Below are 23,433 nucleotides of genomic sequence, written 5' to 3'. Positions count from 1 at the left end.
TTGTGTTTAACAAATTACCAGAATATGATTTACAATTACTATAATGCATTTTATAAAATCTAAATTTGCCCCTTCCTAATAATAATTTTTTTTATAAAAATAATATTTATTAAGAAGCATAATAAAAAATAAAAACATGTATTTTTCCTTATTGTACCTGACAGAAAAAAAGAATTAATTAAAAGTTATTTTAAAACATTTTTTTACGTTCATTGTGATTCACAATGCTCATATTTGGGCCAGCGTGGACAGGATGTCACTTTGTGCTTACGTTATACGCTTTAGTATGGTTCAAAACATACACGTATTAATAAAAAAATAAAATAAATAGCGTCAGCCTAATACGTTACAGCGGTTACATAGAGAATTTTAGAGATCAGATAAACTATAAAATTTTATAAGCTAAAATAATCTCTTATTCACAAGTGTAAATTATTTATGTAAATATTTTATATTATATAATTTCTAATAATTGTCGAATATCGCTGATCGATATTTTTGATTATTGGTAATTTAAATGATATAATGTGATTGGAGAATCAAAAATAGACTGTCACTCTACCGATACGCTATTAAGGCAAAAAAAATATGTCCTTGCATATTTTAGGGGACAATCAAACATAAAATAATACATATTATTATAAAATATATTTTTTTTTGTATTATATTATTATTTATTTACTTTAAAAATAATAATTAAAAAAAAGCATAAAATAGTACCTATCAGTGCTTTTGCAACTATATAGATTGTTCATCAGTGTTATTTTTATAATATTTTTCTGCGGTTCCTAAACTATGGATTACCTTAAATAATAATATAAATTTAAAATAATAATTTTGTGATCTTGAATTGCCAGTGAATTAAACTATTTCAGTTTAAATAAAACACATATATGATATAAATATTAATAAAAAAACGCTTACAAAGCACATTATTCGGGGGCGCAGACCCTCTACAACGCGTCATCTAGAGGTTGTTGTGTAATTATTTTTGTGTATGCAGGGTGAAGGCTGCAGAATTGTCTTTAGAGGCTTTCTCCAGAAAATATCATAAATATTCGCAAAAAATACCATAAATATAAACACTTATATATAATAATAATAATAAAAGTATTTATATTTAGATAAATATAAATACCAGAAAATACCATAAATATAAACACTTCAAAACTATAAAAATCCCTCGTGCCTGGCGAACGAAAGGGGCTTTTTAAAGCACACAAATTGACCAATCGCAATTTCAATTTTTATATAATATATCCTATAAAACACATGATTATGCTTTCTTTTCATTTCGAACTGTCATTACAATTTAAACTATAAAGTTAAGAGCATTATCATATACACGTTGGTAGTTACTGTGTTTTATTTCAGTGCATACAAAAATAGATTGCTCTCTAGGAAGCTGAGAAATTCTTTTCCCGGAGCACTCTACCGCGTTCTTTCCGGCTTGAGCCACGTTTCTTTTTAATCTTGAACTTACAAACTCAAAATTACACAAAATAACATTTAAGAATGAAAGGAAATTGCGCAATTTGTCAGGCGAATACCACTCAAAAATGCGCTAAATGCTCTGCAGTATATTACTGCTCTAAGGAGCATCAAAAAGCTCATTGGAAGATTCACAAGCGCACCTGCAATCCTTTCTTGGTAAGTTTTCTTAGGAGTAAATTTCGTAATATTAAATATGGTAAAATTCTCGAGACATAAATTGCTTCGCTTTCATTTTCAAGAAAGTAAACACGGCACGTTTCAGTAAAGATAATAGACGAATGTCTTCTCTTGTTTAGTGAATTTCCTAATTTGCCACGCATATAACTAACAATGTGTTTGTTTTAAGCATTTTGTGCACTTTCACGTTTTTCTCTCTTTCTAGGTTAAAGAGGACAAAACGCTCGGCCGACACTTGGTCGCCACCAAAGACATAAAGGAAGGAGAAATCATTTACAAGGAAAAGCCTCTCATTATTGGACCAGCGCAGGTTAATAACTTTCACTTCCACCAAAAAAAACATACATATTTACGCGGACGTGCTAATTTTTAGTTTGCGAAACGATGAAATAATCCATGATTCATCTAACAAATATTTCATAATCATTCTAGATCACAGCACCAGTGTGCCTTGGATGCTATAAGGTAATCGATGATAAAGATTCGAAACCTTGCGAAAAATGCGGTTGGCCAGTTTGCAGCATATCTTGTCAGGATTCTCCGAATCACAAGCCTGAGTGTGATTTAACAGCATCCAGAGGACAGAAAGTGAGCGTTTTGATTCGTAGTATTGAATTTCTAATCAAATAACTCTGATTCATTTTTATAGATACATATTAATACTTTTGGGTGTGTCCATCCAAATTATCAATGCATTACAGTCATAAGATGTTTGTATATGAAGAAGAATAATCCTGATGTTTGGAACAAGCTATTGGAATTAGAGTCTCATTGTAAACATAGAAAAGGAACGGAAAAGTGGCATAATGACCAACAACACATTGCGCAGTTTGCAAGGAACTTCTTTAAATTTGAAGAAGAGTTTACTGAAGATGAGATAATGAAAATATCTGGAGTTATTCAGGTAACTTTATATAACCCACTAACTTCAAATAAAGATTTAAATCATTATGAACTAGGTATTGATGTATTAAAAAACGTTTACGGTTTAATCAGCTATGTAACTTTAACTTTAACATATGCCGAAAAATGAACATGTACAGTACCATGCATAAAAAACGAAATCGTTTCATAGCTTTTCGAAATCACAAGATATTATCAAATCCTTAGTTGGATTTCTCAGAACTTTTTATCACTCATTTATTACCTAACTAAACGATCAGATATTAAAAATATAAGTCGTTCAAAATTATTAAAACATGACTTATCTATATTTTCAGGTAAACGGTCATGAAGTACCTTTTACGGAACCTCCATATGTTGCCGTTTTTAACACCACATCAATGCTCGAACACAATTGCAAAGCTAACTGTACAAAAAGCTTCACAGACCAAGGAGAAGTATGGCACAATCGAATATTTTACACATTCACTCTTCAATAACTATCCATTCTTATAATAGGTATTAATCGCTGCGGCAGTTAACATAAAAGCTGGTGAAAACCTATCCATTTGCTATGCAGATCCAATGTGGAGCACAATGAGTCGCCTTAGTTATTTAAAAGAAACTAAATTCTTCGATTGCAGATGCTTAAGATGCACTGATGTCACAGAACTAGGGACAATGTTCAGTGCCATTAGATGCCAGAAACAGTAAGCATTTTATAATATTTTAATTCTTAATACTTCTTTATTATATCTATTCACTTGACAATAGAAGCTGCGGTGGGCACGTTCTTCCAAAATCTTTTATACAAGATGAATCAAATGATGATGATGAAGAAAATTTACCGGATTGGCATTGTAATGTGTGTTCGGCACCTGTCAAAGGAAGTGCCGTACAGAAATTACTGATTCACGTGGGAAAAGATTTAGACGCTATGCAAAAAGGCGACTGCGAATCGTGTTTGAGGTTTGTATTATATTTATTTATTAACCATGATCATGTATGACTCTTATTTTATTTACAGATTCCTTCAACATTACGGAAAATTTCTGCATCCCCAGCACTATTACATGATGGATGTGACTTTGGCATTAGCACAACTCATTGGACAAGGCACCAAAAATGGACTCGTAGATCTGAGTGACGAAAGATTAGCAATGAAAGTAGAGACTTGTATAAGAGTAGCTGAATTCCTAGAAATGCTAGTACCTGGTATGTATTATATACATATACAATACTTTATTATTGCATCTAACACTTTTCCTTCTAAATGTGCTTGCAACAATATATATAGCTGAAGTTCGAGCTAGAGGAATGCTGTTGTACGAATTGCACGCATCAATTGCTGAAACTGGTAGAAGAAGAGCATCAAGAACCGGAGAAGGCCCTTCTGCTCTTATATATCATCTTACGGTATATTTTTATTTACGCAGTATATGTATGCCATATATTTTTAATATGTATTTAATTTAATTATTATTATTTTAGGAGGCTCGTAAATACTTGGAAAAGTCAATTCAACTTCTTAAAAACGAACCATCTGACACCACAGAAGGAAAAACTGCCAAACAAGCTTCGGCAAATATTGCAGAAATGGACGCTGTATTGCAAAATTTATATGCTACGATTGACAGTCCTTTATAAATTATCAAAAATATGTTTTTTCGATTTATATTATATTTATTAATTAAATTTGTTTGTAATGCAATTTTAAGACTAATAGTAATTAATTTATATAATTGATTTTTAACTGTTACATATAGTGTGGCGTTTTTTCTGATATTAACGTTCGCCAAATTAAAATTACCTAACCATATTGTATATTTCATTACTTGATACTATTTTTTGTTGATCGTTAAACCAAAAAAATATTTTTAAAAATACGAATGCATTGATTGTCGTTGACCAATATTTAATTTTTCTGTATTTTGTGGACAGTTGGTGATTCGGTCAATTTTAATTTTATATTTATTAACTATGCCTTTAATTTATGAATTATGCAGTAGGTACTAAACTTACAAAATAACACATTTATAACATCTAAATTTGTTTTTATTTATATTTTATACATTTTGTATTTTCTAAGATTAAAAAGAGAGTTTTCTAAAATATATTGTACTAAAACCGCCGTACTGTTTGATATAATTATTCACAGATATATCCACAATCACTGTCGACAAATGCTGGTAGAGCAAAAACGCGGATTTCTTTCGCGTCGTTTCACGGTTACTAACCTCTTACGCCTTTCGAATGAAGTGACAAAATCAAATATTAAAACAATCGCCAAAAATACTCCAGAAAATAAAAATGAGAAAAAAGTTCGTCTAAATATAAATGGAGATTTAACTACAGATCAAAAAAATGCTAACGAATTGAATAAATATTTTATCTTGGAACACTTTTCTTAGATGAAATACAAATTAGTGCAGCGCCTGGTATTGATGGCATAGGAGTTAATACAATCAAATCAATTGCCAGCCTTATTGGTCTTATTTTAGTAAAATGTTTCAATAAAGTTTAAAAAAGGAAATATTCCTCGACTGCCCAAAATTTGCCAAAATAACTTCTTTATACAAAGCTGATGATAAGAGGATCACTAAAATCTGTTTTACCAGTTCTATCAAAAATCAATTCTTGCCAATAGAATAAATAATTTAAAAAATAAAATAATAAATGGTACACAATGCGAATGTGAGGTGGTCAAGTGTGGATTTCCACAGGGTTCTATATTGGGACCTTTATTATTTATTCTATACACATGTAAATTTGCAGGAAGGAGTCAACTGTATGATGCAGTACTCATACAAAGATATTCAAAGAAACATGCATCTGTTTGATCCATATTAGTGAATGGACGAGAGTAAACAAATTAACAATTAATTTATAAAAAAAACTATATATTATTTAATGAAAAATTTGTTATCACAATTACTGTAAATAATTTTCTAATTACAAAAAGTGATAATATAAAATACTTATGTCTACTTTAAGATAGAATTTTTAATTTTTATAATCATATTGATTAGATAATTTTAATTTTTACCAACTTCAAAAAATTTATACAGGTTTAAAAATATATTATCGTAATAAACCAGATTGAACATTTATTATGCACATATTCATAGTCACCTAACATATAATACATATGTCTTGCGTTTGAAGATTTGCCTTTCGATGCTCACAAGACATGAAAACAATTCTACCAAAATATAAACTAATAATGGTATCATAAATATACAATTCGATGATTTACACGTCCCTTATGCATTTTCTGTGAAGCGATAATGTACTTAACCCTATAATATATACTTTAATAAATTATTGTTGATTGTGGATTTACTATATTTATTATTCGTATTCTAATGTCAATTTGTATAGTCATTCCAAGTCCATGATAAATTTAAATGCGATAGTTTTGCATAAGTGCAACATTGTTGAGCGCCATATTCTTTAGTTTAACGATTCAAAGCAACACTTGCAAATAAAACGTGGAACGCAATGTTCTATTCTACAAGTCTAACACTTCACATTCACACAAACAACATTCGACTCGTATAGTTAACTAAGATGGTAAAGTATTCAAAGTACCCATACATAAATTCTAGTTGAACTCGTACTCAAACTTTAGCGGTCAACTCTCGCGGTCTCGGACATAGATAAAATCAGCCTAGAAGTGACGATCGGTGTAAATGGTACCGAAAGATGAGACTGGTCGTTAGTGGAGCACAGTGAAAGTAAACAAGGAATTAGTGAGGCAGTTCCACCTGCCCACGTTATGTAAATGCCGCGCAAAGAGACCGCAACCACTGACACACATCAAGGCACGCACACCTCGGCTCCCTTTGTGCCCTTCGGTCACTGTCATGGCCATCGTGGTCTCGCCGACCGCAGAAGGACTAGTCCACGATCCGAATTGTGCTTCGAGAAATTGGAGAAAATGAGGCAGAGCAAGGTGGACTCGATTAGATTCGCACTCGGACAGCATTGCTAATTAAGTACGCACCATTCTCGTAACACATTCGAACTTTTCTTTGACTTAATCGGGCACTTGTGTGTTTTAAATTAATACTACAAACTTTGAATATCATTATATATGATGTTTAGATTCAATATTATATTTTAAGTAAAATGTAGAATCTTCAGATATCCAGCAGCAAAATACATATTAAACGATTCTAACAACATTACTAAAAGAGTCACGATTTCTTCAGGCACAGTAGTGCAAAGAAGGGACAACACGACCAGATAGTGTCAAAGTGCATTAATCATGATAAAAAGTGTTAAAAGCGCAATAAACAAAAATTATATTAATCTTAACGACTCGCCAACAAGTGTATTTATCAGGCGCGTACGCGTAGGGTTAGATACATTTCTTTTCGCTTGCTCGCGTGTTAAGTAGCGAGAATGAGTGAGATATAAGGGTGTGCGGAACGCATGTAGCACACGCCCTTATCTCTCACTCACTCACGAGCCTGCGAAAGGGAATGTATATCACCGTACGCACCCGGTGATGATAAAATATTTCAAGAAATTAATATCTCTAAATGCATTGAAAACAGTCTTTTGCTGCCTTATAAGAAAGTCGACGGAAATAAACAATTTAATTCCATCCTCAAATGGTCGTAATTGGTGTGCACGTCGAAAGAGACCAGAGCAAAGAAACATCCTAAATCTCGATCAAGCATATATAAACGCATACATAGCGCATATTATTCACTTCTATTAGAAATTCATTAAGAACTTCCATCACTTACTACTGAATTAAGACACGAATTTTCATCCGAATTTGCACCAAGCAGAGCATCAATCAAAATTTATAAGAGTAAGAAGACAGCCGCTTCTCTCTTCGCGTAAATCTTGGATCAACTATGATGAGCGAAATCCAGAGATTAGTTTAATTCTACAAGCCCAGAAAATGCTACGAGAACATCGCGTATTTATAGTGACTCAAAAAATGTCACACAACAACAGTAACTAATAATTGAACAATTTTACTTTATGTAAAAAAAAGCGCTTACACCATTTCAACAATCAATAATAAATTCAAGTGAAAAAAACGATCCTTTCAATCCTTTTGGGCTTAAAATAAAAATCATATTTTCGGAAGCCTTTTTATGCCTAAGCTTTGGAACACTAAGCAAACAAAATATACTTTTTATAAAAAATATTTTGGTTTACATGATTTGTATTGTCGGGTTTTGAGGCTAAAGGGGTGTGACGTTGTAGTCGTTCAACGTTTATTTTTTTGTAATTAATAATATGATTTACCTTCGGCCATTATTTTTTTTCACGTGGCGATCATCTTTAGGAGCTGAATCAAATGGAATGTTTCTTCTTTTCGTCGCAATCCTAGTCCATCCTTACAATAATCCACTGACCCAAGATGTTGCAGACGCGTTGCTCTCGCAAAGATAAATGAGGATTGAATCGTGGATTTTAAAACACTGCGGTAAAACTTATACATTATATTATAAATAACAAAAATAATTAATAACAATTTTCATTTGATTTATATTTTTGAAATATTCTAAGTATAAAGATTAAATTTTGTTTTTTTATTATTACCTCTCTTGTTTATATTTGATTTTTGTAACTGATAATACGATTTCCCTGTGGCCAATATTTTTTTGGGCGAACGTTTTCAATCGCGATGTGGCGGTCATCTTCAGGTGCTGATTCAAATGGAATGTTTCTCTATTTCATCGCAACAATCCTAGTTTATCGATATTGTATTATATATAATATCATTCAACAATTGTCGAAGAAATGGATAGTTAAGGTATTAAGGAAAAAATAAGATTTTTATATTTTTTAATTCATGTGCATTTATTTTTATATAGAAAAAATAAGAAGAATAGCAGTATTTCAAAGATGCCAAACAAGGACGTCAGGTGAGTGAACCCCCACTTTAATTTGACCAGGAAATGAATCTAAATAAAATTAAAATATTTTAAAAATCTAAAATTACGTCCCTGATTCTAAACCAAAAATTTTCGGGTTATCCCTCAAAGAAAATCTATCTTGAGAATATATTTTTAAATATGTCATTTCAGTATAATCATATTGGAATACATTTTCACCGGTAGATATACTATATGTTTATCATTGAACATATATTTTATCTGAAATATGCAAGTAAAATTATATTATAAATATATACATTACCATACTTATCAATATTTATTTGCATGTAATGTTAAAATGTTACAGTGAGTGTTTATTTTATTTTCACTAGTGAAGTGCAAGTACATTTTCACCAGTAGATATACATATTTTAACTAGGGAAATTGCTCCATAGTTTGTCTGCACTTGGACATTACACTATGTTTTAAAAATATGAAAGCTATCCTTTTAGATGATCGCTTCGGCGATTGTTAACAAAGGGGTTCAAATAACGATAGTATTTTTGCGCAGGATAGAACGCGTTGTCCATCGCGCATTATTTTCACACAAATAGGTCATTTTTGGTACTTATCGGTAATTATGAGTGATTGACGTCTCAAGACGGATGTTCTAATAGGTGGTCCATGAAATATTAACAATTATTAACGCAATTTTTTAGTCTCGAACTCTCACTTCCCGGTAGTTCTTATTGTTAAGCTTTACTTTCGAGACAAGTTAATATTTTCTTCTATTTGTTTGAAATATTCATTAAAATGATCTCTAAATTAAGTACGCAAGTTTTAGGAACCCCTAAAGCTTTATGTTGATAATACTAAAATATAATCGAAATAAAAATGTTATACTAAGTTGAAACTAATAATAGCTGGATTTTAATTACAAATATACCGGAGAGCAAAACTAATGATAACTGTAACATAGCTTAAATATTTAGAACATTCGTAATATTTATAATACTTGAGGAAAATGAATAGTATTGGGAAGTCCAACCAGCTACACTGTTAACGCTGAGGGAATTCAAACAACCATTTCAAATATTATGAAAATAAAATAACATCAACGCCTAAAAATATAAAAAATACTCAATACCACAGTTGCATAAGCACCGTAAAAAAACTACCCTCTTGTGCTTAAAATGTTCGGGATAAGCAATGCATCTAGCTAGCGTAAAAACCGCTATGGTCATCTACCCCTTGCAATTTTTATTTATTCATCTTACGATTTCGCAAGTTTCACTTCAAGAATAATCAAGCGATGCAATTGGCCTACCCACATCCGCATCTGTGATTAGATAGAGCTGTATCAATTCAAGAGTGTAAAAAATGTGACGCTTTGTCACATCGGCAGACAATAACACGATTTAAGACAGCAGACAGAATCCGCGGTAAATCAAGAGAGACCCGCATTCACACAAGAGACATCAGCAGATCGTCCAGAATACATCACTTCTCCACCAGCATTCAGTCTACAAAATAGAACTTGACACTATTTATCTGTAGTAAATTGTACAAAATATTTGCAGATATTAAAACACAAAGTGAGAAAAAAACATAAATAGCGGAGAGCTCATGAAAAAGTCTACAGAGAATCGCAAACACCCGCACTCGGACACGGTACCCAAAGAAGAAGAGGATTTATTATGCATGAGAACATTCGCTACAGATATCTAAATCTCTTCCAAAAATCAGAGCGTAAAAACGACGGCTCAATTAAATTCAATGTTAATTTCTAGAACATACTAACAAAAATAAAGAACAAATAATCGTTAGCAAATGGCTCAATTGCAATATCTATATATATTTTTTGCGGTTTGCGACAATGGTGGCAATGAATCCATTAGAGTTCTCTCTCTTTCTTTCTCTTGAATCTGATCTGAAGTTTTTTTTATATAAAATTCGCATGTCTGAAAAAAGCTTCCCAGCAATAATGAGACGATTACAGAATACACGTTCGAAATCTTCATTCAAGTTGTCGCTTACTCTCAGTGATCGTCAACTATCATGAGATCAATTTTCTTCTAACAAGATTCTTATCAGACTTGATCAACTTTTAAAATTCGCTGTCATTTGTATTAATAAAATGATTTTAATGCGCAATATTGAGAGATTAAAATTACCTCAAAATATGTAACGGATTTATAATCTGATTTGGATGAATAAATTTTAATATTCATTAAAAAAAACAAATGAGCGATTTAAATAATAGTAAGATCGAAAATCGATGGTTGGATAACGATGAGTTAGCAGATAACGGTATGTGTCGTGTATCAGACGATCGAGAGATCGTCGAAATTGCTTCGTCTCGTTCTATCGCGTTGATTATGGGCCTTGTGTGAGTGAATAAGAAATATGGACAAGATCGACCAGTCGACTGACCTACTGAATGCACACACTTTTTCTTACGGTAACCGCGGGACCCAATTTCTTCGCCAGTCACATAGAGTGCGTGCAAAATTTTATGGCACTAAAATATTTAGTGCTAAATTTATTTTAATATAAAATTATAATAAAATAATAAATTGTGTTTTGCACTTTATTATTTATATAATTCTGGGTTCTGGTCGCTTTGTAATATAAATAGGCGATTTACTATTTTAATCAAAATAACTTGACTTGATCCATTTTTAACAACAAAAATGTCAACTCATGTTAAAAAATTGACTATTGCTTTCTCGGTTATAATATCAAGTTAAAAAAATCTGAACCATAACACTAAAAAAAATTTAGCTTACATTTTGATATAAAAAAATTGTAAACCAATGCAAAATATTAAAATTTTAAAGTTTTATGGCGATTTCATTATTGAAATTGAAATCAAGAACGTAGCTTAAAATTTATTAGGCAGTCAGAAAATATAAGTGCCGATCCTGATTGCGCGCTTGTTGCCGGCAGTAACATTTTTTATTTCTCTTAACCATTATACTAACAACTTGATCTTAACAAGTGATATTTTAATACTACGTACGTACTTAATAAAAATAAAAATTCAAGTAATGTCTAGGATAGCAATTTTCGCTAGGGTTCATGTGACGTAGTCGAGTGTTTAAAATGGTCGTGTCAATTCACAAGCTCATTAAATGCAATAATGTTCCTAAATAAAAAAGAGGTATTTTCAAAGTATAATAAGAATACCCAGCCCGATAAAAATATAATTTATAAGTCGGTAAATAATAACCGCAAAACATGAGTTCGAGCCCCATATAAACTAGTGTTTTTCAAATTTTAAATATAAATATAATTGTGATCAATCATCGCAGGTTAGATTTCCTAATTATATTAATAAGAAGTAAATTAATTAAATCTCGTGAATAGAGACATATATTGATTGTAAGCTGTAGTAATAGTATATAATTCATAATCACTGATTTACAGATTTTGATTTAAGTCTTGTGTCTCACTAATTACATAGTATTTTTTTAATGTATTTAACCCCAGTGTATCGCTTTGAGCTAACCCCTATCAGTTTGAAATGAAAAACAATAAATACATAAAATCATAATATTTATTTAATTATGTTATAAAATTAATAATTATTAATTTTGATTTTTTTGTGTGATATGTATAATTTATAAATAGCACCTAGTGTGTTTAATAATTTGCTCATGTATTGTTGTATATGAACAATTTCCAAGAATTTTGGAAGGCATGGAACGCTCTGGTTTAGATCATAGATCTAAGCGGCACACATTTCCTCAAGCACCAACAAAGAGAACAACGCGAAACGACTCGTTTTCACTTTTGAATTAAAAACCATCGCCTGCCAGGCAGCAGCGAGCGAGCTATAGTGAAAGAAAGAAAGAGGGGTGGTGAGTTGCAGTGAGTGCGATTGAGTGAGAATCGCCCGCTCTCCCACCTGCTTGCTGTCTCCTGTCGCCTATCGCCTGTCGCTTGTCAACTCATTCTCAACCCAACCGCCGGTGGAGAAACAACGTCGAAACCTATCACTAGCTCATTCACTATCACTCGCGAACTTTGACCGAAAACAACAACAACGCGAAAAACTATTAGTAAAAGTTCAGTGCTTATTTTCTTCTCTGTGTGTACTGTGTGATAAACGACGAGATGACATATTATCAGTGACAGGTGTAAATAAAATGTGCACGCTGAGTGATAATCGCCGAGGGATGAGTGATAATCACTCGATGCGTGCTGCTTGCATATGCACGTTGTTTCTGGTGAGACTTAGTATTTTTTCCCTCTAGTATAAATAATTAATCGCGATGACTGTGTAAAGTGTGAGTCGTTATTATAATATTAATTAGTATGTAAGGTGCCGTTGATTTTTGTGTGATGATCTTGCTGTTGCATTGAATTACTTACACACAATGAGAAACGGTAAAAGTTCAAAGCGGTATTGTTCAACCAAAAACGATGAAAGAATCAGATCGTTGTGATTTTCTCGAGTGTAATTAATGGCATAGTTTTTTACGAGTGTGTTTAACGTAAGCTATAATTATATGCTAGTTCAAGTAGCATCACGTTTTTTAAAGTTCAATTAGTATAATGATATGCTGTCATTTGAGAGTTTTAATAACTCACTTTGTAGATTACCATTATTATAAGTAGATGTTAACATTTGAAATATGGGTATAATCTATAACTATATTTCGAAGTTCATAATCTTTATAATCATATGTGGCGCTTAAAATATTATGGACGAGCTCAACAAATACATATTTTGAGATAAGACTACAAAGATTTTTAGAATATTAAGGGCCAACTAAACGCAGTTTAGTAGTCACGCATTTTGTGTCGAGCTTGATTTTTTATAAATTTGTCATAATCATGTAAAGATTTTTTTCATATTGTATAAGCCTTTCAATATATATTCTGAAACCAAATTTTTAGGTCTGTAGAATATTATTATAAAATAATAATGAAAGTGTATCTTGTAAAGTTAGCCATTAATATTCGGAACGCCTCATATAATCTGCAAAATTCGTTTGAAAATATGTATATATAGACCATTGTGACGCATTTGGGTAACCTGTTACAGTAGTCTTAATTTAATTTAAATAAATATATTTGTATCTATAAAATATTAAAATAAAATAGGATTATAATACATAAAAGTTAAAATTAATACAGAAATTTGTAAGGAAGACTTTATTATAAAAAAAATATATATTAAGTATAAAATAATATGAATATAAAATAACTCGAAATTTGCTCTATTTTTATTTTATCTATTTTCAGTTATATCTTAAATATTATATTTTGTAATAATTAAATTAAAATAAATCTTGTATATTTGCGTTTATTAAGAAACAATTCTAATTATTATTAACAATATATTTAAAAATAAATAAGTAAAATTATTGTAAAATACTATTTTTGATATGATTTTTTTTAAAGAATTTTTAACAAATAACTGAATTATTAAATTGAGAAATTAGATATATATTTACTACATAATACAGAAAATTATTTAATATTAGTGATGCTATTTCAACAAGCAAACTTTGCACAAAGAACAGTACTTTTTGATCATAATATAATATAATACAAAACAAAATAGTGAAAACTAGTTTGCTTTTTCATTTTGCTAGTAATTTGAGTTAGACATTTTAGTTTGTTGTGTAAACATCTCTAAGGAAAACTTAACTATAATTTATGTGGATACACAATGGACAAATTGGTATCGCAGAAACTGATGAAAAGGCAAAATCAGTATCGTTTCAAAGTCTGTTTTTAATTAGTTCTAAGAAATAATAGGAATTAGGATCATATACGATAGCCAAAAAACAGTAATGAAGCTCCAAAACTATATTAGCACCTAAAAGTATTCATGGATCGTTTCTTAAGCCAGGCAAAACTATTGCAGCAAAATCATATTGTAGGGAAATTGAAATCTTGCATAGAAAATTAACCATTAAATATTCAATGTTGGTAAATAGACTTGGAGCAATATTGTTTGATGATAATGCGAGACCTCATATTTCACTAATTACTGTTGCAAAATTAAACGAATTACGATTAGAAATTTGCCTCATCCCCCGATCTTTTTTCTACAGATTATTACATATTTTAACATTTAGAATCATTTCATAGTGACGGTTTTACAATCTTTAAGTCATTGCTGAATCTTTGTCAGAAGATTGTTTCTGTAAATGGAGCATCATATCTCATTATAAAAATTGGCTACTTCATAAAAAGCAATCTAATACTTTCTATATTATATATAACATTTTAAGAGTTATTATTAAATAATTTTAACAAATACATCTAACCTAAATTAACAAAGCTTTTTATAATATCACAAATTAATTTTAGAACAAAGGTTTCGCTAGTTCGCCTAGTTTCTAATTTGATAATAAAGTATTATAATATGCGGTAATAAAATTGCAGTATAGTTAGAAAAAAATGTACAATAAAAACAATTAATATAATTAATAAATTTCTCAAAAAAAAATATTTAATACTATTATATGTGTAGGTAGTAAGTACCTACTATCAGATGATAGCTAACATACCATAAGAAGAATTAAACCTAATAGTAATCGCACTTAATTCAAGCATAAATATAAATTGTAAATTGACCCTTCTGTGTAAAATTCGGATATATATTAAATATTAAATTGCTTCTAAAACAGCTCCACTTAAATGAACATAACTATATTTAGAGTTTTTAGTACTTTCTGTGAAGTTGACTAATATGGAGCTAGCTAATTAATGTTAGCCATCGACATGTGCAATAATTATATATTTTAAGGTAAACAAAGGTTGTATTTAATATATTGATTTTTTTATATTATATATGTAATTGGACAGAATATATTGAACAATTTTCTAATAATGTTTACTTATAAAAGCAATTATTATTACTGCACATTGCGTAACATGTAGATGCATCACGTGTATGATCGATTCCATTATTATTATGCGCTTAAGAAAAGCGGTGTTGAAACGACACCAATTTCACCATTTCTCTACGTGACGGAAAAGGCGTCAACACACGTTCGATCTCACGATGGATACACTTATATATACGCATACACACACATATATATCGTATAAATCGGATGGCCTAAAAAGTGTCTGCGAAATTCTCTTTACATTGACACAGTGACTGCGAGGTGCGGCTCAGGTGGGCAGCGAACGACTTCTTCTTCTCTCTTCTGTTGACCACTGGTCCAGCAGGTCTGGCCCACTGGTCCACCAGACAAGCAGGCGGCTGCCGGGGCCCTCGGGCCATAATAATGTCTTCTGGCCATGCACTTGGCCGAGACTGGTGGCCGGTACCTTCGATACTCTTGCTTCCCAGATTCGCCGAACTTTTAATGTGTTCACCGTTCGAAAACTGTTAAAAGAATCTAGATTAATCGGTTTCTCTCTTAAACTGCTCGTCTGGGCACCGATAAGTACCTACCAGACTTATTAATTGTGATGAGTTGATGACCGAACGCTGAATTGTCAATATGTGATGAGTCAAACCGTTAGTGAATAAATTAGCTAATATACTTATGTGTCCGAGCAAATAAAATGCGACTTAAGTTTAACAAATGTGAAAAGAGTCTAATCTTAGCTTTTATTTAAAAATAATATATGTATTACATATATACTGATTTGGTTTTATTTTCGCTGCACTAATTTGTGTTCGTATAAGATAATTTTATTAACGCAATGAATTGTCTGCTAGAAACTTTAATCCGAATTTCCAAATATTTGACAAACAATACAACGATGAAAATACACTTTGTAATTGCCGAAATTCTGCATTTATATTGTGCAGCTGTGGATTGTATTATATATCTTATCTCTTTTAAATCAATACAAAATATGGTAAATTTTATGGCTATTTAAAGTTTTTTTTTTGTAATACTTTTGGGGTAATCACGTTTCTGTTTACATTAATGGAAAAATTATGGCGTTAAAGATTATTGAATTAATTACACAAAATCTAGAAGTGTTTCTTATGAAACAGTTACCAGAAAAATAAGCTAATAGACACTTTGCACGCTTTGTTTGCTGAAAAAGCGTTTAGGCATAAAACTTGTTGATGTAGAAATTAACTTATTCTAAACACGCTAAATTGAGGTTTATGATGATTATGTTACCAAATAAAGCCAATGATAAATTAAAATGCTTTACAAATCTCTCATATATATGTATATAAATAATTGTTTGATTTTATAAGTAACATAAATTATTTATTAACAAACTCTTATACGGATACGTGCGTGCAGGCTAATTAATAAATATGCAACGAAAGACCGTGTTATTGACGAAAGATCATTGTGAAACAAAGAAAGTGTTTGTCTACTTTCTAAGTTGATATCAAGGGCGCTGTTTTATAATCTCACGATATTGGTACGAAGGTGAACTAGGTAATTAAAATCTCATTTCGTGAGGGCAACCGACACATATGCGTGAATTTCTAATTCCCGCGAGCAGTACGTACTGCCATTGTATATCCTAAGTAGAATAGATTCTAAGATAGGGAAATAGTAGGTGTATATACGCTTAGAAGAAGAAACATACAGGCCAAAAGAAAAGGTGTGTGTGTTCGTATATAGTACGTAGAAGTACATAAATCCATCAATGAAGTACCTGACATTGTGAATACTTGTCCCACATTACTTAATGGTCAGGTGTTCGTCCATTAATGCTTTTTGAGTGCCTCGCTTGTTCTAACCTTCTAACACACCTTCATATATCGGCAGTCATCTCTATATGGTGTGTGAAAACCACCGTCGTTAAATCTTACTGTTTGAGCTTAACTTGAACTTTGATTTCAGCAAAAGCCGTGAGAATATATGGACACGTATTAAGCGTAACTTAATATTTAATAATAATAATATATTTTATTAATGCAGAACTACTTTATTGCTTTCAAGGACACATCATAACTGTAGAAGTCACAGGTTCTATAACGTATCGAAATCGATATTTAACAAACAGTTTATGCTATGAATCAAAATACTGTTATTCTGTTTATTTATCGGTAGTTAGTTTCAATCCAAAACCAGATAATTCTGATAATTTCCAAGCTTGCTTCAGAATTAATTAATTAATTAAATTTAGGTCTATTATGATTTTACAGCAGCTCATATACTTGTTTGATATATTAACAATAAATTATATTATAAAATAAATATATAAAACTTCTTTTAAAATACAGTTTTATTAAATGATAATATTCTTGTTTTATATTCTACATAAAATGCATTTTTAGAGATCGTTGGTATCGTAGATTTGCAAAAAAAAATAATAATTTAGTTTATAAATTAATATAAACCAGTAACTTTGTTTTAGTACTAGCTGTATGATGGCGTCATAGAATCTAGAAATGCGCTTAGTGAAAGTAGCAGCACATTTCATGGACCTTGAATCCTTATACAAAACTTTGGCCTCATTCTAATTCTTTCGAATGTATTCCACATGCCCACAAGTGTTTTAATTACATTTTTTAATATAATACAAACATTTTCTTTTCACACTAAGTTCTAACTTGAACCAATATATATTATTTATTTATACATATATGATTAAAGGCAAATATAAATGCCATCATTTCAATGAAATACTATTACACAATTCCTCTAAGTTATATTTTTGTATACTTGTGATTGAAACATATTTATTTTGGTGAAATTTTTCAAATGCGCCATAAGAAACGAGCCAAATATAAAATGTGTCCACAAAAACGTGTATCGAACTTGTACAGATGAATGTCACGTAGTGAAAGTTCTGACGTCAGCACTATCAGCTTCTCTGGTCCATCTGTGTTCCGCGGATTCTTTGACAAAATTATCATATAATCCGTTCGAAAGAGAAAATTAAATAATCTCATGCGTTTGTCGACTCAATAGCTTAAGAATGAATCATATGGAGACCAGTTTTGGAACCAAAATATCGATCGTAATTAACATATGATTTCGCTTCATGAATGGAACGCAACAAATTAAATATTATTAGCATAATATGTTAAAAAATCACTAATTGAATTACGAGTGATGTTCGTGAAGTCTAGTTATAAAGCAAATTATTCTGGAATTGACTTACGATACAATAGAACGCCCCTTTATCTATTTTAACCCAAACTATAAGTATATCGATTACCACCTCATATAAACCCTAATCTTTAAATAACCGTTTCATAAAAAAACACTTATTGACATTGAACAAAAAGTTAGTCAATTGTTAAATGTCTAAAATATTTTTTTATGATTTTAGCAATGAATCTTTATCATGAGATTCACTGTTTTTTTTACTTTATCTTCACCAAAGAATATTCATTAATAGTATTTCAACAGAAATTATATTTTTACTTTCCATATATATTTTTATTTAAAATGTGCAACATTGACACTACTCAACAAAACTCAAAAACAGAGATAAGAGATTATACCATACCTAAATTAGAAACTTAAATGATCGATGCAATACACAAAATAAGCCAGTACCCATTGGCTTACTTTGTGTATTGCATCGAGATCACCAATTTGTGGTTCATCAGCCATATATTTATTGTGCAAATATATTTGTGCTATATAACGCTATTTAGACTCGATTAAGTGTCATTTTTATTGACTTATAGCATCATATTTGATCAACATAATATTTTACTATGTGCGCAAAGCTTGAGTTTATGAGCCGCGGTGCAAATCAACGCCCGGTCAGCGCGAAACAAGACTGCCGGGGCCCAGTAATATTTTATTAGAATGTTTAAGTGTATTAGGTTAATATGGTATCGTTTCTTATTCATAAAACTAATATTTTAATATATAGTGATTATATATTAATGTGTTTATAATCAAAATTCTATTTTTATTTTGAAAAATGGAATTTTTGCTGCGTACGATCTAAACAATGACAATGGTTTTCAATCTTCCACGGTTCTAAAACAATTCAGATCATAGAATAATATGTATTATGGCTGAAATTACATTATAAACAAGAAATATTTATCAACAGTTTCTCATTTGTATATTCACAACCATTTTGAAAACAGATTTTTACATTTGTATGCGCTTTTTACTTAAATATATTGTACATTTCTCCAAAAAATACAGTTTATGTAGTGTTATGAACTAAAATTTAAATATTGGTGGTTCGGTTCGCATGTATGGACCAATACACATATAAGTATAACCAAATTCATTCAATCAAGCGAATCTGAATGTTTAAAAAAATATTTTTACTGCTCTGTAGGAACGAATAGTGCAAGATCATATACGTTTCAGTGAAATATTTTAATTTTGAATTTATTAGCCGAATTAGTTGGCCTTGTACGAGTCCGGGTTACACGGCCAGTTCACCATAATATACAAACGGTAAAAGTCGGTGACTATTGCCTGAAAGACCAAGGTTCAAATCCCAAAAAGACCCAAGTGTTTCTGGGAGATCAGATTAAGTGATTAATATATAATTATAATTCTGCTTTATCATCGCAAATTTGGTTTTCCTATATTTTTCTAGTTTTACGTATGAATATTTTGATGTATAATTAAATTTAAATGTAAGCTGAAATATTAATTTATAATTTATCAAACTTATATCACTGATTTGACTTTGATTTCAGTCTGGTGTTTTTCTCCTTACTTAGTAGTTGTTGATTGTGTTCCTGTTGTAACGTATTAGACTAACTGCTGTCGTGTCACAAAGGAATATATACATACGGATATCTGTATATGGTGAATTTCAAGCTGTCTTCATGAAATATTATAGTTATTGCCAATTACGGCCGTCAAACGATGTGTTGCAGATGTAACAATACAATTGAAAGTTAATCGAAGTAATCTTTTGTTTTTAGTAAACATGTTGGAGTAGGCTCTTATAATGTAATCCACATAATGGTATTAAAAAGGAAAACACATACATATATTTTGTATTTTCTTTTTATAATATTTATTTTTCTGTTTCTTAAAACAAACAGGTAAAACCTGCTCAACGATTATGATTATGAAAATTATATTGTTGTATTTTTATAAAATCAGACTGTTTTTTACACCGGATCTAATATTATTCAGGAAGAGTACATACAATTTTATAAACTTAAATCTTATAAACCAAATACATATGATAGGCATTTAATTGAAGTAATTATAATGTATCTCTTAGAATCGGTCCAAATCAATGTTTACAAAAACATTTATCTACTATACTAACGCCGGTCCATTTATGTATATATAAATAAATCTTTTAGTTATAAATATAAAATTAAAATATTTTTTACATATATGTATATGTGTATAGACATCTATGAATAATAAAAATATTAAAATTAATATTGAATGAATTTAGCCAACATTCAAACCATTCATAAAATATTTATTACTTATATCGCTTCAGCTTCAACTTCAGAAAGTTCTATGTATATTTTGTTGTTTTTATGTTAATTTAAATATTTTAATTGAATCTATATACTATATAATAGTTATTTATTTTTCATTTCAGATCCTTTGTGTTCAAAACACACTAAGTTTCAACTACGACTATGCATCAGCTTGCGCCCGTCCTTACCGATCAGGTCGATCTGGTCCTAACACCGTACCGCCATGTGATCTCAGCAAAAATTCCTACTGCAACCGACCGGGCAAGACTTATCCATGGCACGCTGTTCGAAGATTCGTGCACGAGAACCAAGGTTTGATGAGACGCATGTATGGAGAACAAAGACACATAGCCGTTTTGAAAGCCGAGATCGAAAACAACGACCTGGATGGAGACATATACGACCAACCAACGAGAGACAACACATTTGCCAGATACTCAAAAGACCATGATATCTTAAACACAAAGTTCATATATTCGAAAAGACCGACGGGTCGATCTAGTGAACCGTACACAGTACCGCACTTCAGGCCTGTACAAACGACTCCTTCAACGACGACTACTACTACAAAAGACACAGGAAAGAGTGAGAAGAAAAATGATACTAAAGCGAAAGAACAATTCAATGTTAAGCCTATTGAGATTACCAAACCGTCATTTGTGTCAGCATTTGAGAAAGATACTGAAGACGCTAAGATAGCCGCTTATAAGACTTCGTTCTTTGAAGATGAAATTAGTATTCAAGACCTGAGTAAAAACAATCTTGATTTGAATAAGATAGAACCTGAGATTATAACTTTAGAAGCTGCTATCAAACAGACATTGAAAACCAATAGCGTATATCCAAATTATAGTAATTCACATAAAAATGTATCACTATATTCGACGACGTTGAGTGAAACCATTGAAACATCACCGATTGATACTACAACTTCAGAATATTCACTACCATCTGAAACGACATTATCGCCCGAGATGATTGATGAAGTTACTGTCAGTGATATTGAAGATGATAATAACGGATGGAAGCCAGTCATGATGGATAAGATTTCGACACTACCTCCTTCGATGCTCTTTTCACAAAGCATAAAAGAAGAGCAGAATAAGAATGACAGAATCGATTATAGCACTGAAGATAACTACAAAGGACAAAGTTCAAGTTCTTCTACTAGTAGTAATACAGCTGCAACGACAAACATGGAAGGACAGTTATATCAAGATGTCGTTCAAGAAGAAGTAAAGCCTGTTGTCAAGCTACGTGGAGTGTAAGTATAAATTATATAATATTTCTTTACATTTTTTATAAAAATTACAACTTATTATATTACAGAAATGCATGCCCAGTCAAAGAAGAAGTTGTAGCACCGTTTTGGGCAAATAACACTAGAGGAGAAGTTCTCGCTTTGCTAAATCTGTATCCTTTTGAGCAATACGTACATTGGGAAAAATGTACTCATGAACATAAACAAATGTTCTGTAGAGATGGTTGCAGGTAATTATAATCGCATATAGAATAAGGTATGAATATTGCTACAAATAAATGTAAATATCTATACCAAGAATTGATTTTAGATGAATTTCATTAGTATCAATGCAAACCCTTCGTTTTCTGTTGTTAATATAGTTAGAATATTGATTCTACCTCATTATCATATTATTAAATATGTAAAGGCAAGAATACTTAGAAGGGCTATCAACCTTGTGAGGAGTCTATTTATTGCTCCTATACAGAAACAAATTCAAATCCTCGCACAAAATACTACTGATTGACAGTTGTATTTAACTCAAAAGTATCTGTTTAAAGGTTAGAAACTGTTGCTCAATATAAAATTTAGACTATAACAACACTAAGTTCCAATCAATGTGAAAAGAAACATATTTTTTAGCTTCAAACTAAAAATTAAATTTTAGTGCTTTTATCTAATCAATACTATTTCTCCTAATATTATTTTTTTATAATAAAAACAAGGTATTTACATTTTCTTTGGTCGCAACGTTTGTGCTTTACCTTATATTAACATTATAAATCCCTTAAGTTACTTTACTCAAACACATTATGAATTTTAGATGTGAACAACAGTATAGACTTCACCGTCTTCTGGCGTACGATCCAAACAATGAATGCAGAGGAATATTCTCCGACTGGTTTAGATTTCCTTCATGCTGTGTTTGCAAATGTTACGATATGCCTTTAGAATTCAGAGTCACTTCACGCAGTCCGAGGACAATTGAGCCGGAAATAGACGACGCCGTTAAGAAAGAAATGTACGAACAAGCCGCTTCCGATTGGTACACAATTAATTTTGATGATTAGAGAACACAAGTAAAATGATATGTAAATAAAATTGTATGATAATATTTCAAGTTGTAAATATGTAAATAAAGTCTTATGCTTTAATGTTATACTATTTTTACATAAATAATGTTATATTTATGTTACATCTTACTGTTATTAAAAAAGATTAATAATAAATCAATTTCTAATATGAAATTTATATAAATATACTAATGTTTTAATGTTAACAAGTGATATATGAACATTCTTATTTAAGGCTAGTGACTGTTTACAATAATGTATGTTTGTGCATATATACATAAGAAAAGTGTATAAGAATTATGTTATTATTTAATTTTTATTTGTATTATACAGTAAATTTGTACTTTGATATAAAATATAATAAAATGTTGAAATAATTAAAAA

General features: G+C 30.7%; 2 protein-coding genes across 2 annotated transcripts; both read left to right on the top strand.

The window, feature by feature from the left end:
• Positions 1-1,372: 1,372 nt before the first annotated feature.
• SmydA-1 (SET and MYND domain containing, arthropod-specific, member 1) lies at positions 1,373-4,684 on the top strand. The gene is made up of 10 exons (XM_088202345.1): positions 1,373-1,650; positions 1,877-1,981; positions 2,104-2,259; positions 2,321-2,575; positions 2,892-3,011; positions 3,073-3,263; positions 3,328-3,522; positions 3,581-3,768; positions 3,851-3,969; positions 4,045-4,684. Exons 1-10 carry the CDS (start codon positions 1,516-1,518, stop codon positions 4,198-4,200), a joined length of 1,620 nt encoding a protein of 539 aa, XP_088058471.1. The 5' UTR covers positions 1,373-1,515; the 3' UTR covers positions 4,201-4,684.
• Positions 4,685-12,286: 7,602 nt separating this feature from the next.
• On the top strand, positions 12,287-23,433 carry spz4 (Spaetzle domain-containing protein 4). Its single transcript, XM_088201703.1, has 4 exons — positions 12,287-12,631; positions 20,856-21,997; positions 22,063-22,224; positions 22,800-23,433. The coding sequence occupies exons 1-4, from the start codon at positions 12,551-12,553 to the stop codon at positions 23,044-23,046; spliced, it is 1,632 nt and encodes a 543-aa protein (XP_088057829.1). The 5' UTR covers positions 12,287-12,550; the 3' UTR covers positions 23,047-23,433.

Source organism: Plectrocnemia conspersa, unplaced genomic scaffold, assembly GCF_051122295.1.
Source record: "Plectrocnemia conspersa isolate PC_06_02 unplaced genomic scaffold, ASM5112229v1 ptg000013l, whole genome shotgun sequence".
Lineage (NCBI taxonomy): Eukaryota > Metazoa > Arthropoda > Insecta > Trichoptera > Polycentropodidae > Plectrocnemia > Plectrocnemia conspersa.
Note: the sequence above shows the minus strand (reverse complement) of the source record. Positions and strands in the feature narration are given on the sequence as shown.

Excerpts from the sequence above, each read along its gene's own strand:
- SmydA-1 (XM_088202345.1), top strand. The coding sequence starts at position 1,516 with ATGAAAGGAAATTGCGCAATTTGTCAGGCGAATACCACTCAAAAATGC. Across the intron at positions 3,264-3,327 it reads GCCATTAGATGCCAGAAACA|AAGCTGCGGTGGGCACGTTC; the intron begins GTAAGCATTTTA and ends ACTTGACAATAG. Across the intron at positions 3,769-3,850 it reads CCTAGAAATGCTAGTACCTG|CTGAAGTTCGAGCTAGAGGA; the intron begins GTATGTATTATA and ends CAATATATATAG.
- spz4 (XM_088201703.1), top strand. The coding sequence starts at position 12,551 with ATGTGCACGCTGAGTGATAATCGCCGAGGGATGAGTGATAATCACTCG. Across the intron at positions 12,632-20,855 it reads GCATATGCACGTTGTTTCTG|ATCCTTTGTGTTCAAAACAC; the intron begins GTGAGACTTAGT and ends TTTTCATTTCAG. Across the intron at positions 22,225-22,799 it reads TTCTGTAGAGATGGTTGCAG|ATGTGAACAACAGTATAGAC; the intron begins GTAATTATAATC and ends TATGAATTTTAG.